The sequence below is a fragment of the Doryrhamphus excisus genome, linkage group LG18 (genome assembly GCF_037039965.1).
Source record: "Doryrhamphus excisus strain RoL-2023G ecotype Guam linkage group LG18, RoL_Dexc_Guam_v1.1, whole genome shotgun sequence".
Lineage (NCBI taxonomy): Eukaryota > Metazoa > Chordata > Actinopteri > Syngnathiformes > Syngnathidae > Doryrhamphus > Doryrhamphus excisus.
The window spans coordinates 15402760-15421295 of NC_136374.1; the positions used below are offsets into that span (position 1 = coordinate 15402760).

Here is an 18536-nt window from a genome sequence, read left to right on the forward strand (position 1 = left end):
TTTTTTTCTTAAAATTGTCATTTTGCTCTATTTTGTCAATGTTTGCCGTTTTGTATATTTATTTTTATTACATTTATTCAAGACCCCTTGTCGCTATTTTATGTACTCAATGTCAATCTTTCAAGTCTGAAGCGACAAGCAACCACCAGTAGGAGGAGAGGTTGAGCCGACGTCATCTTCTCGCGGTAACTGCAAGACATCGCGTTGTTTGCCCGACATTTCGTGCAGCCGCAGCAGCTCTAGTTTGCTAAGAGGAGAGCAGCCGAGACGCCCGTGCATGAATCAAACCTGAGTGTGTTAGTTGACAGATTCCTCGGTAAGAATCAAGCAGAGATGACCTGCTAAATGCTGCACTCACACCGGGAGCGAGGAGCTAACACTGGCCGCCAAAAATGGCGACCGTGGTCCGCTCCAGCACACTCACACACAAAGCAACATACAGCTAGCTGCAAAAGGAGCTAATTGGGCGTAGCCTGCTAAATTAGATTCACTTATACCAGAACTAGTCACATTAGTATTTTTTTTCTACATTACTTTCGTCTAACAGGTGTCGTTTAGTGAAATTACTTGCTATTATGAATGCTTTGTTACAAATCAGGCTTCAGCTAGCTAGGCTCAGTCGGGATGCTGTTGCTGTAACCATGCTAGTATCGATACCTAACAATTAGCTTTGTTGTTAATATTTCGGTGTTAGTTAACTTAATTGTATTATTTCTGTGAACCAAGACACGGATGGAATTTGAGTTAAGTAACATTCTGTGAATTTTGTGTTGAGTTGTGGACTATTCCGATTTTAGCCAACTGACTGACTTGGTGACGTCACACATCCGCCATCAAACAGGATAAACTGTTTGGAGGATGCTTGATATTGATGAATGGAGCATAATTTTGTTTGTTGCTTTTTGTGCATTAGGTTGTTGGACAACTGACCGTTTTGAAGGCTGTTAAGGCTGCCATGGTGTGTGTTTGAAGTAAATCACAGCAGAAATGTTGCTTCATGCATATTTTCCTGCAACCACAAAGTCTTTTTGGGGGAGTTTGAAGCGCACCCGAATTGTCACAGACTATCGTTTCCTTTTGTTGCCTCGATCTACGTTCTCAAAGCAGTGATGCTGTGACTGTTGACGATGGCTTCTATATGTCAGGTGGATTAAGGACTAAGTGCACACATGCACACACACAAATGGACTGTTAGTGTTTGATGCCGATATTCGCTGTTTGAGGCTGACTGCTGATGATGTCTTTTGTCCTTAATGTTTTTCAGGTGTTATGGGGATTTAAAGGCGGCTTCTCTTTGTCTGCTGTCTGCTCGATTGTGACTGATTTCTATGTCTGCTACAATGGAAACTTCTGTTCACAACTATTGATTTCCTGCTGCCTGTTAGCCTCAGCACTGCCATCTCGGGGCAGATAGTGGATCAAGAATATTTGGTATAATCCCTTCTGTAAACTTTTTAATCGTTACGAGAATGGGTTGCGGCGATGGAATGGTGATTGTTTTGTGCCTTGAGCAACTTTTAGCATTATACTGCTTCTTGGACCATAGCTTTCTTTGTGAGGGGAGGGTATTCTGCGAAGCGAATTTAGTGGGTTAAGTGGAAAGCCGGACGGCTGTATAACCTGGTCAGAACCTGGTTATGTCAAGGTTTTCAGTTTAAAATTAGCTATGAAAGTGATAGTTTTACTGATTTGGAGATGGCATCACCATTTCTGAGAACTTGTGGTGCCCCCGAGAGGACGTTGGAAAAAGATGGCCACTCGCATTCCCTGGTAGTAATATGAATCTATAAGCGAAATAGATTTTCAGTTGAGGGAATTCGCTGGATGTGCTCACTTTTTGGGACGAGCACCAGGAATAAAATGCAATATAGGTGTGTTTTTTGTTGCAAAACCCATCAACACTGCCATTGAGGGGCAGTGGTAGAATTTTTGTGCGGCGGTAGATAAGTATGCCATCAAACAGCCACTTTATGTGAACGTGCAGTAGTACAAAGTTAGTTGAGAACCACTGTTGCAATCCCATTTAGCTTTGTTTGCAGAATTTAGGTTTTATTGAGTTGCATCCTGAGCACAAAGCCTGGGTTGGTTGAGCCAATTTCGCAGAATACCCCCTAAACGTGATGATGAACTGACTCCATACAGTTTGTAACATTTAAGACCAAGGTTGACAGTCAACACTTCCTCCCGAGGATAACATTGATTGTGTTGGCAGCCACATTCATTGTGGCCCGAGTTTAAATATCTTACGTGGAGCTGCATCAGGTCGATGATGGTATGAGGAGCTGCAGGGCGGGGTCATGGTTGCTCGGCGCAACATCTTTTTTTTGTCACGCTGCATCTCTCATCTGTATGCTTTGTATCTGCTGCTGCTCTTCCATTTTGCTGGGATGTGGGAGTTGATTTGTAAGCCATGCTAGTAATGCTAATGATGCTCCTGCTGTTGACATGATGCTGAGCCTGCTCTGGTTGATATGATTTTGTATGTTTTGCCATTGTTTTTACTGGTTTATAATATTTGTTGCTTTATCTGACCATTATGGCAATGCTGTTTGTTTTTGTTGCTGGATGATGGTTGTTTCCTAAAACAGCTATTGGGCCTCCATATGTTGATCAACTAGGTTGTGTTTTAAGTTGAAAAATGTTTCATTATGATGTGATGGTTTCCGAAAGGAAATGTATTCAGGACTGATTTTGAAATGGATCCTAGTTTCTACGGTTGCTGTTGATTACTGATTCTCTTTGCCAGAAACTGTGGGATGCATTGGATGGATGGATGGTCGGCTGTTCGACCTTCGTTTACTGCAGAGATGGTGACAGTTTTACTTGAAGCTAGTCTGTAGCTGTACTTGAGATGTCATCATAAGTCGCACATGGTATCTTGTTGTTCAATTTTCATGACGTTATAGTCATTAGCAGTGTCATTTGAGTTGGAACACGAAGGTTTTGTTGAACACAATATACATTGTGGTTGTCTAGAAAATCGCCCATTTCTAGTTGAGGTCCTAAGATGTTTTGTGTTTTCTGACGTCTTACTGTCGGTGTGATGGAAACATAAACATAAACTTCTGTGTTGCACTGTCGAAAAACAGGGACATTTATTTTAAGGAAGCGCATTTTTCTCAACTTCTCTTCTCTCTATGCTTTCATGTATCAGTAATCCTGAGAGGAACCAGACTGAACAGGATGTTAGCACAGGTTCCTTAACTGACTTACCTAGAACTATATTCTTACTAGTCAACAATACTTATGATTTTTTTTTTTTTTTAGGTCAACTCATCATTTGATTACAGCGCATTATTGCGTTGTTTACAGTAGCCATGTTTCCACCGGACAGTACAGTTCAGTTTGGTAGGTATTGCTTGCGTTTCTAGTCATGCGGAATAGATGGTTTAGCAATCACACTTGTCAGTTATTGTGACACGCTAGCAGTGCGGTATCGTGTTACTGCAATGAAATAAACAACTGCATGTTGATATTATCTGTAAAAAGCAACATGTGTTCTACTATGGCGATCAAAGGGTGCTGCAAAAAAGGACCCTGTTGATATTGATATATATTTAGAACTGAACTGGACAATATTTATTGGTGGAGACAAGGTTTCTGCATATTTACCTCAGCTCAAAATGTTCTAAAAGTGTACAATGTTTAGTATATATTAAATATGTTTGGTCGGTGTTTTGGAGATGTTCAAGTCCTTCTGAATTTGAGTCCTTCAAATTCTTGAGCTTGCTTCGATTCTAATATATTTGTGCTTTCTCTGTTTTATGAAACTTTTTAAACTAGGGCTGGGCGATAGGACCAAAAAAAACCAAAAATCACAGTATATATTTTCATATCATCCAATCTCGATTATCATGATTTTTTTTTAATTTTTAAATAGTTTTTTAACTGCCAGTTTTATAGTATCTATGCTAAAAACTTTAACAAACTAGCGATTCGTTGAAAATGTTAATAGCAAAGTAAATATACAAATCTAAAAACTTTTACTCAACATTAAAACAAACAGAAAAATCTAAAATCACACAATTAATTGTGTTTTTAGCAGTGAAAATATGACAAAACAGAGTGCTGTTTACACTCCCATGTGTTTTTGAAGGTGGGACTGTTGATTGCTGTTTTGGTCTAGTGGCGGCACTGCCAGTGATGGCCGAACTGTGCTGGCAGTAGTGGCAGGTTGTACAAACTACGCTCACATTTCCACCCTTTTCCATGTAATCACTTGGGTGGCACTTCTTCAAATGATTAAGCAATTTGTTGACAAACCTTACATATCGGTGTGATTCGCGTTACATCACGTTGGAGATACCCACAACATTGAGTAACCTTTCTTCCGAAACCTTCTAGCCTCATCTTCGGAGAATCACTCCAAATAACGGCTGACGTCGATGTTGCCGCCCCCGTCTCCGCATTTAGCTCCACGTTCGGTCATTCTGTTTACTTCTCCGGAAACTTACAAATGGAAGTGATTGCTGTAATCGACATGGACGGAATTTTGTTGCATTCACGGTCAAATAATCGCCCAGCCTTAGTGTAAATCCATGGTTGCTCCTGTTTTGGTCCAAGTGTTTTACTCATTTGTGTAGTCTGAGCTTGTTGTTTTCAAATTAATAGTCAAAATTCAAAAGTTACGGATGTCTTTGGAGAAATGTTTTATTTATTATTTTGCTGCAGCAGCTTTTTTTGCTAATGCGTTTGACGTTCATGCTTTAAATCCTTCCAAACAAACCACTGGTTTCCAAATGTTAGGACCTTTTATTAAATGAAGGAAGCTCAAATCTCATAAAATGTTTGCGGAACATCTGGAAACCACAGGTCGCCTCCTCTTGGCCTTTTTTATCTGACAGAAGTGTTGCTCTCTCCCCAGGTTGTAGGCCTGTTGATTAGCAGTCAGTATGGCGGTAGTCATCAGACTGCAAGGTCTGCCCATTGTGGCCGGCACCATGGACATCAGGCACTTCTTCTCTGGCCTCACCATCCCTGATGGGGGAGTGCACATCGTAGGTGGTGAACATGGCGAGGCCTTCATTGTCTTTGCTACTGATGAGGATGCTCGGCTGGGGATGATGCGGACAGGTGGGTCCATTAAGGGCTCCAAAGTGTCATTGTTGCTCAGCAGCAAGACGGAAATGCAGAACATGATTGAGTTGAGCCGCCGCAGGTTTGAAGCCGGAGCGGGTCCCGCCGAGACTGCTCCACCGACAGCCGGAAACGCAAACCGCCAAGCTGCCGCCGCGCCCATACCCGCGGTGCAGTCGGTAGCAGGTGGCAGAGGCGGTAGTCATGGAAACCAGGGTTTCAGTAATACGTCTGCCGTTACTGCAGCGAGCTCTTCTCAGGAGACCCAGAGTAACAAGGCTGTGGCCAGCCTGGCTAGCATGGTGCCCAGCTTCCCCAACAGCTACAGCCCCGCCCCCGCCATCACCACCGCACTGGCATCTCTCAACGCGGGGCCCCCACCCATGGCGCCGATTCCCAGCATGACCTCCATGCCACCAATGCCCACGTTGCCCACAATTCCTGTTCCTCCTCCAGTATCATCACTACCCCCCGTTCCTACCGTCGCCCAACTTCCCCAAGGCCCTCCTGTACCCCCGATGTCCCATCTTCACCACATGTCCTCCCTGCCACCTTTCAACCCCTCCTTACCTCCGCCTGCAGGACTTGGCCCAGGCCTCCCCATCGGTACCCCAAACCCTATGCTGTTCAACCCCCTCTCCCCGCTTGCATCTCTTGGCCTCCAGGCTCATATGAAGGCTGCCGCAGTCACAGCTGCTGGAGCAGGTGTCTCCAGTCCCGACGAGATGTTTGTCCTCTTGCAGAATCTCCCATTTTCCTGTTCAGAGATGGAGGTCAGGGAGTTTTTCCGGGGTCTGGGCGTGGATGGAGTGCGTTTGTTGCGAGACGCACAAAGTCGTCCAACCGGTCGAGCTATGGTCAAGTTCTTCTCCCCGCAAGACAGCTTTGAGGCTGTGAAGCGGGGCGGCGGTATGATGGGGCAAAGGTTCATTGAGATCACACCAGGGTCCGAGAGACAGTGGGCCAGCCTTAATAACAGCACTATGGTTCAGACTTCTCAAAATAGCGGAAAACCAAACATTGAATCGCAGGACCAGCATCACCGTCGTGGTAATATTGGCCTCGCTGGCAGGGATCAACGAGGAAGGTCAAGATCCCCGCATCGTCAGGAGTTCTGTGTATACCTGAAAGGCCTTCCTTATGAGGCTGACAAAAAACAGATTAAGGAATTCTTCAAGAACCTGGCCATTGTTGAGGACACCATGTACATTGCCTATGGACCCAACGGACGAGCCACCGGAGAAGGTTTCCTGGAGTTCAAAACAGAACAGGATTATAAAACCGCACTGGGTGCTCACATGCAGTACATGGGCTCGCGTTTCATTCAAGTACATCCCATCAGCTACAAGGGAATGCTTGAAAAGATAGACGCCATTCGTAAACGGGAAGCGGCACAGAGCGATGGAAAGAACCAGGATACCCTAAGAACACCAAGGAACTGTGCACACATCACAAACATCCCTTACAATATCTCAAAGAAGGATGTCCGCGCCTTTTTGGAGGGCATTGGACTTTACGAAGACTCGCTAAAGGTTCTGACAGACAGTCACGGGAACGGTTTAGGTCAGGCTATATTCCAGCTTCAAACCGAAGAGGACGCTCGCAAAGCTGAAAGACTGCATCGCCAGAAGCTCAATGGCCGCGATGCTTTTGTTCACTTGGTGACCTTTGAACAGATGAAGGAAATCGAGAGAAACCCCCCTCCTCAAAACAAGAGAGGCCAGAGAAACCAACATCAGAACCAACAGAACCAGAATCAGAGCCAGCATCTGCAGGCTCAGCCAGTTCCGCAGCAGCCACAGATCAACCCGTTTGCTGCGATTAGCGGAGAAGAATTTAACTTTCTAAGAAACACCATGGGAACCCTCAATAGCGCCCCATTTATGACTCCATTCCCTGCTCCGGGGAACGGACTAGCGGGGCCCCCTCCACTCCCTCCATTGGCAGCAGGACTCGGAGAAGTGAATCTGGCTGTTGCACCCCCTCTCGTCACCGGTCTTCCCGCAGCTCCAATTCTGGAGCCACCTGGCTTTCGGCCAGGAGCTGTAGGGGGGGCCCCGTTCAGCCAGGATGGGCTGAGAGGCTTGGTGCCCTTTGATAATACCAACAGAAAAGGAGGGGGAGGAGGACAGAACAGAGGGGGAGGGGCGAACAACAACACCACCACCAACACCACCCAAGGGCGTCAAGGAGCAGTAACCGCAGGTGGACAGCAAGCGTTCAACCCAGGCGCCGAGGTTCTCCAACCTGCCCCTGGAGGAGCCACCAACCCTAACGGTCAACGCGGTGCTGCCAGCCCGACAATAGTAAAGCTCCAGAACATGCCGTTCACCGTCACTGTAGACGAGATCATGGACTTTTTCTACGGTTACGAGGTGCTGCCCGGTTCGGTGTGCTTGCAGTTCAGCGAGAAAGGCCTGCCGACCGGCGAGGCCATGGTTGCCTTCCAGAATCACGAAGAGGCTGCGGCCGCTGTCATGGACCTCAATGACCGACCTATTGGAGCTCGGAAAGTCAAAATGAGTCTGGGTTAAAATCCCGGTCGTAACAAACTAACTGTAGATACGTGTTACCGCTGTGTCAACAACCCCTACACACAAATAATTTATGCCACGGCTTTGCCATGCTGGTTATCCTTTCTCGATGTTGCTGAGGGGCGTGTGATGAAAGCTCTTCCTATCCCTGCGGGGGAAGAATCTGATTTTTCCTTGTGATGTTGCTAACGACGACATTAGCAAAATGTGTAGGCCCAATACTGTGATAACTTCATATTCAGAGCTGGGGAAATGCTATCAGCCTAACCTGTATTGTTGCTATGGCGTAATATTCAGAGCTGGGGAAATACTGTCAGTCTAACCTGTATCGTCGCTATGGTAACACTAACATGTTTCTGTATCTGTGTAAATATCCCTGTGTCCTCCGCTGTGGTTTCCCACTGACACGCTCATGTTGCTGTTGTGTGATGCTCAAATGAAAGCTATAATGTTCTCATTTGGATGCTGCCGTTGCGTTGCCGTCACGCTCTGTTCCCGTATGCTCAAGTGATTAACTTTTATGTTGAAACATAAGCTTTTTGGCTTCTGTGAAATGTTTGCTCTGTTTCTATGCTTGTCTTTCATGCCTCTGTTGCGATGATAACCAACTGTGTATTGTCAAATGTACCGCGCAACTGCTTTGGTGTAACGTTGACATACATGAAGTTGTGTTTCGAAGATGCTCACCTCCTTACAGTGACAGTTGTGTCATCGTGACAACCTTCCGACAACAGGCTCTGATGCTATGTAGTGTGATTGACAGTTTGGGGTCTCCTGTTTTATTACGTCAGCGAAGACGTTGAGTCACTGAATTATTTCTTTTTTTTTATGTTGCTGTGGTTGGACCTGACTGAAACATTTGTGCATACGTAATGTACACACAAACTAAATTACACATGAAGTTTAGGTCTGCAGTATGTTTTGGTTTTGGTAGCTTTTTTTTTTTGTATGTTTTTGATTAATATTGCAGATGTGTTCTCTTTTTTTAAATATCACTTTTGTTTATGCTGTCAGTGTGAACACGTCTGTATGATGCTATACAACATACATGCTGTGGTGTCCCCTTCCTTTTGGCTAATAAAAAGGATGTTCCTGATGTACACCTGCTTGCCATCGACTCTCTTGCAGCCTCCTCATTGTCTTAGGATGAACTCACCCCCCTTATTGGCTTTCTTTTATCTACTGGAGTCAAGCTGATTGCTGTGTCTTCTGATGTCGTGTTTTGAGCCTCCTGTATGCACGGTGAAGTAAGAAGCATTTGCATGAATCTTGTAAGAATTTTTATTCCTTCCTGTGCAGCTTTTGGGTGAGAGGCGGGGTACACCCTGGACTGGTGGCCAGCCAATCACAGGGCACATATAGACAAACAACCATTCACACTCACATTCATACCTATGGAGTCAATTCTGTGACTCACCAATTAACCTAGCATGTTTTTGGAATGTGGGAGGAAACCGGAGTACCCGGAGAAAACCCACGCATGCACGGGGGCGAACGTGCAAACTCCACACAGAGATGGACGAGGGTGGAATTAAACCCTGGGGGCGCTAACCACTAGACCGCCATGCCGCCCTTTTTGTTATTAAAATAACACAATTGTTCTTGTAAAACCCGTGGTATACAAATATTTCAACTTTATCCTTGTAAGTCTATGAAAATTCTCTACTTCTTTTCTCTTTGTTGTGGCTTTCCTAGTCTGGTGCATACATGTACCTTTTTCTAATCTTCATCAGGCTGGATAAGTTCATTTAACACTTGGACACCACAATGCGTGGCTATAGGATTGGTTCATGAATGTTAGGATTCTTATAGTCACTTTAATGGGTTGCTGCCGGTGTGCAGCCTTGAAATTATTTTGGATGGACATTTGTCTCACAGTTGAACAGTGATGGGAGGTGAGAATATACTATCATAAAATACCAGTTGTCATAACATAAAATCTATATACTACGTCATATGTATCAAGGACAAAAAAACGCAATGACCACACGTTCTAGAAGTTCGAGTTAATGTAAATGCTATGTCAGTTTTAGCTGCAACGAGGTAAACGTGTGCATGCAGCATGTAAGATGGGTACATGGATTGTCTTGCAGTGCAATAAAACATTCACTATATGATGGGAGATACCTTTTCACTTCTGATCTGATATCAATATTGCCACCTTGAATATCAGCCGGTATATCAATCCAATATCAGCAAGGAAAGTAATGCATTTTAATTAATTGCTGTAAAAGTTTCACTTCCACCCCCCAAGATATAGAATAAACCAAATTAAAATAACATATCAATAATAAAAGCTTTTTTTGTTCTAACCAAAAGGAGCCAAGACAAGGAGGCTGAAGAGCCGTATGCCCTTATGGAGCTGTGGGTTACTTGCCATTGATCTAGTCTCGGGTGTACTAGTTTTATCCATAATGTACTGGCGAGTAGGCATAGCAACGTTCCAGGTGCTCAGTTAAATATTGAAAGCCAACTTTACTCACCACCGATGAGCGCACATTGACTACATTGTAGCTGTGGGTCTGATGCAGTCCAGATTTCCGTGTGTGCCACTCACATTGACTCCATTAGGTAGATATTGCAGTGAGATCCGCTCTGACTTGTAAACATCCGTTTTTGCCTGCACAGCTGCATTGTCATAGATTTGTCATACAAAATGTTGTGTTTTTCAAGATGAGCCTCTAGTCCATTGTTGAATATGTGAAGTGAGAGCCTACCACACACTTTATGAACCCTACGTTACTGGTAATCATGTCATGTTTACATTACCGACTTAATGTGTATGCATTAAGTATACAGGCAATAAAAGACAATACAGTGTTAGATTAATTTTATTTTGAAATGCACCAGTAGTTTCAACCTCAAAGCATATAACTTCCCATTTGGCTCGCAATATTCCTGTCTGCTTGACCAGAAAGTGCTCCGGCATCTGCCGCTTATGGAATAGATGGTATATTGGTATAGTATAATATGGCATCCGTAACCGGAGCTGCACCACGCTGGGCTAATGTGAGCCTACAACTTGCTGAATGCTTCCAGAGGCTGCACCGGAGATGTTCAGGATTCAGTGCGAGTCTGTGGTAATGCCTCAAATGCGCAATGAGTTTGGTGGTTGTAAGCTTCCCTGGTTTTGTGCCACCAAGGGAAACTTGTACATGACATACAAGTGTTGTACTCAGCTGAAACACCTTTTTCAGACTTTAATGAAACATACACACGGTCGACGTCACTTCTTCTCTATGCTCAACACATTAGCACATGCTGTTGTTGATCATCTGGCCGTTGCTGGATTTTAGATGCAGGCTGATATAATGTGATACTTTTTTTGTTGCTTATGTCAGCCCAATGGCCTAATATTGGACCTGCACATGCTTAATTTGTTTACTATCTGGTTGACCTGCTCTGTGGGAAATGGTTAAAATGCATGAAGTGATGAAAGTTCCCTGCAGAGACATTCAAGATGAGAGAACTTTCTGCTGACGGAAAGACACCAAGCAGCATTGGAAAATAGAATATGTATGTATGTGTATATATATTTATATATGCGTATTTGTGTATGTATCTATGCTGTATGTGTGTATACTATATATGCTGTGCCTTACCTGCAATAGTAATGTTGGCTCCAAAGTCCGTCCTTCAACATAAAAGCAGAGAACTCACACATGTTCATTTTGCTTGTCAATAGTTCTCTTGTGGCTTTGTTTTGGAGCTTTTTAGGCTCTTGACATCTGTCATCCCTTTAATACATTGTATAAGTTGAAACCTGACACTTGATTTTAAACAGCCAATAAATTGTGCACAAATGATTCAAAAGTATTGTGTGTATGATATTTAGTGGACGTATGTAGCTAAATATTGTATATACGATGACGGTGGAGTCCGTCGTGGCAATTAAACACATTTGTTCATGTCTTCTAAATCTAGCAGTGTACTCTGGGAGTGTTTTGTATGTTTGGCTCGGTCGTAATGGTGCTCTTACTTTGAATGGCAGAGGCCGGAAGTAACTGGGTGTCGATGACAGACAGTCCTTTTGCCCAATCGGTGTATGCTGTTCTTCGGCTTGCTGGCCAATCATAATGAAGGCATGCTGGTTGCTGCTTCCTTTTTGCTTCAGAGTCTGCGTCGCTTTGGTGTGACTTCATAGCCAAAAAGGCAATTAATTTGGACTTTGGCAGGATCGAATAAAAGCCCAACAAAGGTAAAAGTTTAATCAGGTAGCGTTTGATAGGGTATACCTGTGTTTGTTACGCGGACTGTGTAGATTCCTACTGCGGGTTCCGAGTGTGAGTCACTGCTTCGCTTAACTGATGAAGTGATTAACGATTGAATGTGTCACAATGAGATTGCTGTAACTTCTAGATTGAAACCTTATAGTTTTTTTTAGTCTAGACAGACGGAACTCATTATTTTACTCAATTGTTACTGGTATTGTTTTAGCGTACGAAGTTAACTGTTAGTCAGACTGTTAGTAGTAGCAATGTTACATTTTTTAGCGATGGAAAAAATCTGACACTTTTGACCGGAAATAGTATTGTTAGTATAGTATTGCATTGGTAACGGATGAAAGGAATACACGACGCTGCAGTGTGAGGCATATACATGAAAAATGCGGAGAAGCAACAACACAACTTTATTACTTTTTCACACATTTACGCATTTTCTGCCTGGCTAACATCAAATGTAATAAGCGTTTTGCTTTGTCATCGTCAGAAGACGTGGAGTCAACGAGTTTCACTAAGTTCCATTTTGAGCCCAAATATTCCTCTTGAAATTAGTAGAAAATGTGCTCTAATTCTTTTTCTCGACCGATTAAATGAATTCCAGCATTAACACATTCAAGACATTCCGACGTTCCGATGTCAAAATGACTTTTTTTTACGAAGGAACGTGACTATTTAAGTTCCATTAGCATTTCCAGTACTTAAGTGCTATCTTGCTAGGTGCTAGTATGGTAATTCATTGCATTTTAGCCATTTCACACATTTGAAATAGTGTATTTTGTCATTGAATGATGTAAAATCACTATAGATGTGCATAATCTCTTTCAGTTCTATCTTGGTAGCAGTGCTGGCTTTGTTTTGTGTTTGGGTTAATGTGTAGAATGTTCTCAAGGAGGTTAAATATATTGTGAAGAGGTAATTCTGTGTGAATCCAGAAAGAATGCTTATTTGTGGTTCCCAAACACAAGTAGCACTACCATTACTGAAATTACTATAAACAATAATTTATTTTCTCGTCCACTCGTGTCCCCTCAGATGGCAGACTGCGTTTCAAAGGTGGAGCTGAGTGTCTCCTGTAAGGACCTGCTGGATAAAGATGTCGGCTCCAAGTCGGATCCTTTGTGTGTCCTCCTCCAGCGCTCGGGAAAAGATGCCTGGACCGAGGTTCAATAATGTTTCACCTAGGCAAGACCAGCTAGTCTTGTCTGTGCGCACAAATAATGACAGTTCCGTCTTGTGTCAGCTTGGCCGCACCGAACGTCTGAAGAACACGTCCAGTCCATCTTTCAGTCAACGCCTTCGACTGGACTATCACTTTGAGACGGTCCAGAATCTCAAACTTGGCGTCTACGACATTGACAACGCCTCCCCTGACCTGGGCGATGATGATTACCTGGGAGGGGTGGAGGTGACCCTGGGCCAGGTAACTGACTAAACAAACACACATTGCTTATTAATTTTGTTCAGTCCACTCTGGTTCTGTGAGCTGTGTGTGTTTTTGTTTCAGATCGTTTCCAGTAAAACTTTGACCAGACCACTGCAGCTGAAGAAGGGCAAACCCGCTGGCAAAGGAAGCATTACTGTATGTACTCTAGCTTGTGCGTGTGTGTTTAAAGAACCTCAATATACTTTAAAAGCAGTGACGCATGGTGACGTTCATGGCTGGTACGGCACTGACTCCTTTGGAGGCAGATTTACACAAACATCTTCAAGGTGCGGCAGAGTACTGTCCATCGCGCCTTATGACTTTTTTTTTATAATCACTTCATTAAATTACACAAACTGTAGAAAGTCATAGTGTACAGTATAATAAATCTACTACACGTTACACGTTGGATTTATGCCCTGTATTTGATCGGGAATTTCACAAAATCATCATTTAGTAATGATTGAAATTATACAAAAGGAAATACATCTGTGGAGAAATATTTCTGATGTATTAGGATTAACATTGTACATGATAAAGTGCACCTCACTGTTTAAAACTGTACTGATCAGTATTTGGTGTGCATGGATAGATCACAGCAGAGGAGATAAAGGACAACCGAGCCATCACATTGGAGCTGGAGGCAAAAAATCTGGACAAGAAGGTAACTTTTACCCCTTCTGCTGGTCATATGTGCTTTTGCATTGTGACACTTGTCATACAAACTGATGTTCTAATTTCCTAAGGACACATTTGGAAAATCTGATCCATTCCTGGAGTTCTTCAAACAAGGAGATGATGGGAAATGGCAACTGGTTCACAGAACAGAGGTACTGAAACATACAAATTCATCTTGCCACACAGATGTCGTTGGTGATTTATTTTTAATGAAAGGTGTGTGTTGGTAGGTGGTGAAGAACAACCTGAGTCCCACCTGGAAGAAGTTTTCCATTCCCCTGCAGACATTCTGCAGCAGTGACCTGGAAAGGCCCCTCAAGGTTCCCCCAATCAGTCTACCTCTGCTCCCGCTGTGCCATCCTGCAGATGCTGACGTTCTTGTCTTCCTCAGGTGGATTGTTCCGATCACGACAGCGACGGCTCACATGATCTGATCGGGTCTTTTACCACCAAAGTATCGGAGCTGCAGAAGGCGGCCTCCGGTTCACCGGTGAGCTCACTGATGAGAACGTCATTAAGAAAAGCACTTCTATGTTTATGTGTTTTTGTCCTGTAGGTGGCGTTTGACTGCATCCACCCAGAGAAACAGAAGAAGAAGAAGAGCTACAAGAACTCTGGAGTGGTCTCTGTGAAGAGCTGCAAGGTATGGACCACAGTATAGTACAGCTATAGGGAGGTTCCCACATCTTTTCATACTTTAAATCAGCACACTAGGTGGCTGCATGTTGGCGTTGCTAACCTTGCATTTTCTCATACGGTTTTTAGGGCCTGCAGAGGGCTTTAAATGTGTTGTTAGATGTTCAAATTAGTAAGAATCCAAAAATTTGAACAGATCAATGTGCAGTTTTATGCCATCAGTACTGCTTCCAATGAACGTAGCTCCTCAGTTGTAACAGCTTGTCACATTAAAAGCCGTCTACTGCCCTCTGCTGGAGACAACTGGTATTACCATTGTAACAAGACAAGTCATGATGGTATTGAGCAGGGGTCTCAAACTCAATTTACCTGGGGGCCACTGGAGCTAGGTTCTAAGTGAAGCCGGGCCGCATCAGGTTAAAAAAAAAAAATGCTTTTGCTTCTGCTATACCCTACACTTTTTTCAGTGCTTTGGTTCTGGTTTTCCACAAGAAAATATCTGATAAAACATTCCACTGTTCTCAAATATCTTAATTTTTATTTTTCTATACACAAAATAAGATGAAAAAAATAAATAAGAAACCACATATGGTTAGTGGGTAGAGATTATTTTTTCCAGATTCAAATGTATTAAGTTATTTAACCTTTAACATGAACATTAATGAAACTGAATAATTTTACCCAATTAGCAAGTTAGCATCGTACTCAGTTCCATCTGGGAGCAGCGTCGTAACTTTAACAACATGTTTGATGAGATGCTTTATCTTCACGTGTATTTTCCGTTTTATTCCAAATCATTTCCTGCATTTATTTGTACCCAGCGTCATAAGCCTTTAGCGTCATTGCTAATCCAAAACATAACAGGGTGGGGTAACAGTATGGGCGGGGCAAAATCATGTTAATTGTGTCCGGTGTGCACACAGCTTTAAGCTGTCATTTCAACATTAAACTTTCGTATCAAAGTGGGGGCCTCAAACTAGCGGGTTTGAGAACCCTGGTATTGAGTCTTATGGCGTGTGTGTGCTGCAGCATAACTTCCTGTGTTTTTGTACTACAGCTGGTGACACAACACACCTTCCTGGACTACGTGATGGGCGGCTGCCAGATCAACTTCACGGTGCGTCGGCCAAGTGCTCCATTTTACGCTGTGGAGCTTCAAGTGCACACAGCACGTATTTCCATGTCAGCCCATGTCTTTTTAAATGAATTTGTTGTGTAGGTGGGAATCGACTTCACCGGCTCCAATGGGGACCCGCGCTCGCCCAACTCTCTCCACTACATGAGTTCAGACGGGCTGAACCAGTACCTGTCCGCACTGTGGTCTGTGGGTCAGGTGGTCCAAGACTATGACACGTCAGTGCCACAACACAACCGTTATGATGAATATTTTTGAAAATGTAATATTGAAAACTTGTTTATGCCTGCTTTTGTTTCAGCGATAAACTTTTCCCTGCTTTTGGGTTTGGAGCCAAACTTCCTCCGGACTACCAGGTGGTTTCCCTAGCAACAAACGCAACACTGATAAAATAGAATGTACACTTCCTGTATCATATTTAAAATTCATCATCAAGAGCGATTGCTACTGTTGTGCACTTTTAAGTGTAGCAACGGCTTTTTGTTGACGTCCTGCCACGTGTTGATCCTACAGGCCGCGCATCACGAGTTTGCCCTCAACTTCAACCCCACCAGCCCGTACTGCCAAGGTACACACTGGTGTTTCTCTTAGTTCCCATGAAAGCAGCACTTTGCAGCCTGAAAACGTGTATACATGTGTTATTTGTGTTTAATGTTACTTCACAAAACGATGGAGTACAGTTCTTTTGTAGTAATCTATATGCAAGCTATACGCTGGAGCCTTGATACAGGAGTATAATCCAGGTTTAAACGGCTATGCTTCTCTCGCAGGCATTCAAGGGATCGTTGAAGCCTACAGGATGGTTCTCCCTCAGCTACGACTCTCCGGACCAACAAACTTCTCTCCCATCATTAACCACGTGGCCTCCATTGCCGCCACCGCTGCACAGAACAACAGCGCCTCTGTAAAGACGACACAAGCACACAAACGTTAGAGCACGGAGAAGGTTTCACTCATCACGTCTCTCCGCAGCAATACTACGTCCTCCTGATCCTCACTGATGGAGAGATCACTGACTTGGACCAGACCCGAGACGCCATCGTTCGGGCGTCTCGTCTGCCGCTGTCGATCATTATTGTAGGGGTGGGGCCTGCAGACTTTAAGGCCATGGAGCTCCTGGATGGTGACGATGGGGTTTTGAGGTCCACAGTGGGCGAGACCGTTGCCAGAGACATCGTCCAGTTTGTCCCCTTCAGGAAGTTCAAAGACGTGAGTATTGTCGCATCGTGTCCACAGCCAAGAAGCAGGGCACAGGTCAAAGGTTAGAAGTCAAGCCATGTCACTCCTGTGTGTCTCCTCAGGCGCCCATGGCGACTCTGGCCCAGGCGGTACTTGCCGAGGTCCCGACCCAGGTGGTCTCTTACTTCAAAATGAGAGGTCTCCAGCCCCTCAAAGCGCCCGCCAAATCATGAAGACCACCACAGGCCGCATTGCACACATCAGCCGACCACGAAACCACGAATCTACTAACCCACATTCCCAATCATCTTAAAGTAGGACCATAGCCATTTACACACCACAAAAGACCAATCATGAGGCAGCGCTCAACTGGCAGCCAATCAAAAGGCCGGAGCAATTTTCCCAGTTTTTTTTATTGTTTTTTTTTTAATTCACCTCAGTTAAAATGGTGGTTAATTTTACTGCTTTTAGCTTAACTTTAGATGATATGCAAACTCTTAGGTGTTCCAGAGCCTTGTACACATTTATTACACCCTTGTTTCTAAAGCAATGGAGGGTCAGGGACGTTAAGGCCATAGCGTAGACCACACGCATCACTCCACTTATTATTTTTGATGATTATTGCATCTTGTGTCTTCTCACGTTTATTACTACTTTACCCTGGTGACCAATTAGGATGTTAATGGCTCTAATTGTTTTTATTGATCTGGGATTGATACTTGGAACTTTTTTATAAATCTTTCATTGCTGGAAATCCTGAAGAGGGATATATATATTTGAGAAATCTCAACTTATCATAGCTTTACTGCCATTGCCTTATTACTAACGCCATTATAGCCTGTAATACCAACGCTTTCTTGTCGCTATGCAACCATCAGCCAATGTAGGCCTTAGGACTGATTTGGCAGATGATATTTCTTTGCCACAAAGATACACACAGGATAGTTAAAACTCCGGAAAATAGATATTTGTGGTTAAAGAAGCCGAAAGAAAGACAATCTAGTTTGCGGAGGTTCCCTTAGGAAAGTGCCTTTTATTGAGATGTTTGAGGAATAAGATGTGGGAGCTATGAAGATGCTGCAGTCAGACCGCATCGTTCTTCCAAACTGTCCTCGCATACCTTTACCTTTAGCTGCTACTAAAAAAAAGATGTTTACTGTTTTAGAAGCCAAAATTGTATACATTTGTTTTTGTAAAAACATGCACTTAACTGACCCCAAGTCAGTTTGCACATCCGCATGTGAAGTGTTGATGACATGTGACAAAGCCATTAGTTATTTGAGTTCTGTGTCAAAATAGCAACAAACTAATTATGTCATTTGCCATGCCTGTTTTAGCCATATTTTATAGAACATCACTTTGGCGCAACAAAACAAAAAATAGTAAAAGTTCTGTTGGGACTTCATCTCCCATGCTGCTTTGCTGCACAGTTCACTCCAGTACATGTTGAACCGGTCCATCTGGTGCATCATGTGACCAGTTCTACACCATTAACCATCTTTTAATCAGTCGTACCGCAAACAACTGAAGATGTATGAATGCTGCGTGGAGAATTGACAATAAACCATCTGGGGAAAAGATGAGAATGATGCGTCTTTTTTTTTTTAATATATACTGGAATAACCCAGAGGTGCTACTGTTTTCAACCTGTG

The 18536-nt window shown here is 43.6% G+C and overlaps 1 protein-coding gene across 4 annotated transcripts; it reads left to right on the forward strand.

Annotated features, from left to right (window-relative positions):
* Positions 1-135: 135 nt before the first annotated feature.
* cpne1 (copine I) lies at positions 136-18470 on the forward strand. 4 transcript variants are annotated; one of them, XM_058055642.2, is made up of 16 exons: positions 152-316; positions 12866-12994; positions 13074-13253; positions 13338-13412; positions 13849-13920; positions 14003-14086; positions 14165-14254; positions 14326-14424; positions 14491-14577; positions 15628-15687; positions 15790-15923; positions 16007-16061; positions 16219-16273; positions 16476-16609; positions 16678-16914; positions 17007-18470. In XM_058055642.2, the coding sequence occupies exons 2-16, from the start codon at positions 12866-12868 to the stop codon at positions 17115-17117; spliced, it is 1602 nt and encodes a 533-aa protein (XP_057911625.2). In that variant the 5' UTR covers positions 152-316; the 3' UTR covers positions 17118-18470. The 4 variants fall into 4 exon arrangements, with proteins under 4 accessions (XP_057911622.2, XP_057911625.2, XP_057911623.2 ...); XM_058055640.2 differs by lacking the exon at positions 152-316 and adding an exon at positions 11668-11808; XM_058055643.2 differs by lacking the exon at positions 152-316 and adding an exon at positions 11683-11824.
* Positions 18471-18536: the final 66 nt, after the last annotated feature.

Coding starts and splice junctions, on each gene's coding strand:
- cpne1 (XM_058055639.2), top strand. CDS start 4,893: ATGGCGGTAGTCATCAGACTGCAAGGTCTGCCCATTGTGGCCGGCACC.